Consider the following 3,626-nt stretch of genomic DNA (forward strand, 5'->3'; position numbering starts at 1 on the left):
ATAAAGAATATACAGACAACGAGAAGTATAGAGAATGAGAGAATTCTTATTCATTGAGTGTGTAATACGAATTACATGAAACCACTATTTATAGAGGCTTAACATTAATACAAGGGTAATCAATAGATGGAGGTTACATATGTGGAGAGTCACCATATAAATGAAACATTCATAACAATGACAACATTATTGTAAATGCTGTATTATTAAATTTCTCTGCTTGTAATAATCTCCTTTTTTTAACGACGGCGTTATTGTAAATACTTTATTACTAAATTTCTCTGGTTGTAATAATTTACCACTATACTCGATTATTTTAGGTCGGCCTAGACCATGTGTAACTATGTAAGGTGGGCGACCGATCACCCATGGCCCACTCTTCCAGGTCCAAAAACCCATGATTAAATTTAAAACCCAATTAAAAAAAATAGTAGAACAATAGCTTATTTTGTTTGGCTCGCTTATCATCTACCCATCTTTTATATGAAAATTTACAGGGCCAATTTTTTTTAATTGCAAATTTTTCAACACTTTAATTTCACCTTTACCTTTCACGTGTAAAGATTTGAAACCACAACTTACATTTGTAAATGGAGACACCATACAACTAGACTAGTAGGTCATGAGTAGGCCCATCTTTCTACTTGCATTGTCCCAATAGACTCCTAAATTCTAAAGGAGGACCCTCAATTATTTGTAATTCTCTTTCATAAATTCGAAATTAGAAATCCTCGAATTCTCTACCAAGTTAGATTTTTTCTAATATAAATTCAAAATTCTACACATCAGTTAGATTCTTTCTAATATAAAAATTTTAATTTACACATACATGTGTAGGTTCTCCTAAGTTATGTGTCATTTGTCATGCACATGTTAGGTGGTTAGAAACAATAGTGAAGTGTATTAACTATTTGAAATCATATAAATATGGTTAAACACTTAGTTAACAACTATCATCTACTTTGTTCACCAACTGTAACAAGATATGTAAAATATACATAAGAAGCTTTTTGTCAAAGGCACAGAGATAAACTGCTCTATGTAAATGTAATAATCACCAGAATTCAACATAAACTATCAAATGGTTAGAAGATTAGTATTAAACAAACTAAATCCATAAACACGATATAATTGAAAGTAGAAAGAATTAATAGACGGATCAATAATAAAATCTTAACAGCATCAAAATGTGGCACTCATCATCAAAACAACAGTTTCCATCGATTGTCGTTGGTTCTAGAGTGGAACCGTTGTGGGTTTAAATGTTTGCCTTGTGGGTTAGGTAATCACCGGTGGCAAGATACTAGAAACTGCTGTGTGCAGGGGTGGATTTAGCATGGTTCCATGGGTTCCCAGAAACCCATTCGATTCGAAGAAAATGGAAAAAATTAGTGTAAACCTTGTATGATTTGGGAAAAAATAATGAAAATTAGTGAAAAACTACCAAAAGGAACACAGTGGAATCCGACCCTGGATCCGCCACTGGCTGTGTGTAAACAAAATAAGGCATAAGGGGGCGGTCCGTTATTTTTTCCACGAAATCAAATATAACGCGTGATAAATCCATTTTCCCACCCCCACAAGAAAGTATAACGCATTATAGTATAACGAAAACATGATTTCGTTATTTTTTCCACGCTGTGATGGTTTTATTTGTGAGGGTAATTGTTGGTTGGGGGGAAATTGTTGGGTGTGGTGGTGAGTGTCTGAGTGATGACCACCCCCACTAAAAAAGGTTGTGAGTAATGGAAAAATTGTTGCTAGTGACCACCCCCCTCCCCTAATCATCAGAATTCAACATAAACTACATAATATTTAGGACTAAGAATTAATTAGATAAAATTATTAAACAAACTAGCTCCATCAAACACAAGATACTTGAAAATAGAAAGAACCAGAACCTACTGAAAGATAGATTCATACTAGACACTATTGGAAGATAGATTCATAGCGCGACACTTCTCTTCTTGACGGCTTCAACAACATCGAAATCAGGCATTTGATCCAGGAGAAGAAGGACTTCCCTTGATTAATCACCTGCAAAGAAATTAGAGTTGTGAGCAAGTAAAAATAGTTACAATTGCTGGACATGACATAACAAGACAAGAAGAGAAGTAAATAGAGGCCAAATGTATGAATGATAAGAGATCAAATGCAAATCTATAATCTATACATAATATATATAGAACCCACCTTGGCAATCCTCTTGTTGTTACTTGCCTGTTTTGGTCTCTCCATATTAACATGCAGAGATACAAGGCTCCGCACAAATATAGGTGCATCTGTATCATTCCAAGGGAGAAGAGAACGAAGGCCAGGCGAATCTAATTCACCAATCATGGCACTCCTCTGGCGCCTCCCATTAACATAGGGAGATACAAGGCTCTTCACAAAAATAGGAGCATGAATATAATAGTAATGGGGATCCATATGCAGCCAATATTTATGTTCCATAGCACTACAAAACCATGATGCATCAACATCCTTGGGTAATCCCGAATTAAAGAAGTGTACACTATCATACTTCTTGTCATGATCACGATCTCGTTGTGGTAGTAGTTCCCACGACTCTTTTACATTGTAGTTTTTCATCAACCATACATCGTTAGAAGAATAACCATATCCACGAAATATGCATAGACATTCTTTGACAATTCCTAGGCGGCTAGTATAAGTACATTCATATCTTGCATCGTCAGGTTTGGGGATTTCTATAAATTCTTCTTTAGATAAATCATAAGAAAGAATTAACAGCTTCCGATTTTGATCTTCTACGATCCAGTGAAGGGCACCATTGTATAAGAAACCAACCCAACTAATAAACACATACTTCACTTCCCCAATAGCTCTCCACACATTTGATTTCAAACTCAACACTTGAACACATGAACGGTTCTCGCCTTTGTTGGCCACTGCGACAATCGTGTAGTCATCCTTGGATGAATCATAACCAAAACCCCAACATGGTGGATAACAAGGGGGAGTGATCTCAGTTGTCTTACCTCTCTAGTCAACGGATTGCCTACAAAAACTTTACGATCTTGTAATGAAGATATGCAAACCAGGCCATTACAAGAACCAACAAGATGATGACTACCGAAACCAGGATGTGTGATGAAAACAATTCTTCTATGGACAAGTTCATTGTTGTAGCGATCTTTGTTGTAACTATGGTTCAGATGACGAGTAACGAAACGAGGACTCGTGATTAATGAGTGCCATGACTTACACACTCTCATGCAACTGATCAGATCCTCCACGTCTAATCCTATCAGTATATGCTCAACTACATCGTCATGAACGACCTCTGCCATTGAAACACAAAACCCTAACAGAAATCAGATAAAACAGAATAGCCAGAGGTAGACGATATATATGGAGCAAATAAGTTAAAGAGGATATACTTATAAGGAAATATTTATTTTGTATTTTGTTCAAAGAGAAATTTAAAGAAGTTATGTTTTCATAGTTATACTACAATAATAAGGCCCGCGCGCTTTACAACGCGAGTAGATCGCAAACATCGAATGAATTTGTTTAAGTATTAGGTGATACGTTAACCATACGAAAACGTGTGTTTCGACATATCTGATTGAACTCAATATAACATGTATAAGTATTGCGAT

The 3,626-nt window shown here is 35.7% G+C and overlaps 1 protein-coding gene across 1 annotated transcript; it reads right to left on the reverse strand.

Moving 5' to 3' along the window:
- Nucleotides 1-1,809: 1,809 nt before the first annotated feature.
- LOC118488397 lies at nt 1,810-3,393 on the reverse strand. Its single transcript, XM_035985925.1, has 2 exons — nt 2,194-3,393; nt 1,810-2,037 (listed from the first exon to the last, which is right to left on the reverse strand). The coding sequence occupies exons 1-2, from the start codon at nt 2,590-2,592 to the stop codon at nt 1,930-1,932; spliced, it is 507 nt and encodes a 168-aa protein (XP_035841818.1). The 5' UTR covers nt 2,593-3,393; the 3' UTR covers nt 1,810-1,929.
- Between the last annotated feature and the right edge of the window lie 233 nt (nt 3,394-3,626).

The sequence above is a fragment of the Helianthus annuus genome, chromosome 2, assembly GCF_002127325.2.
Source record: "Helianthus annuus cultivar XRQ/B chromosome 2, HanXRQr2.0-SUNRISE, whole genome shotgun sequence".
Taxonomy (NCBI): Eukaryota; Viridiplantae; Streptophyta; class Magnoliopsida; order Asterales; family Asteraceae; genus Helianthus; species Helianthus annuus.

Excerpts from the sequence above, each read along its gene's own strand:
- LOC118488397 (XM_035985925.1), bottom strand. The coding sequence starts at position 2,592 with ATGAAAAACTACAATGTAAAAGAGTCGTGGGAACTACTACCACAACGA. Across the intron at positions 2,038-2,193 it reads ACAACAAGAGGATTGCCAAG|GTGATTAATCAAGGGAAGTC; the intron begins GTGGGTTCTATA and ends ATTTCTTTGCAG.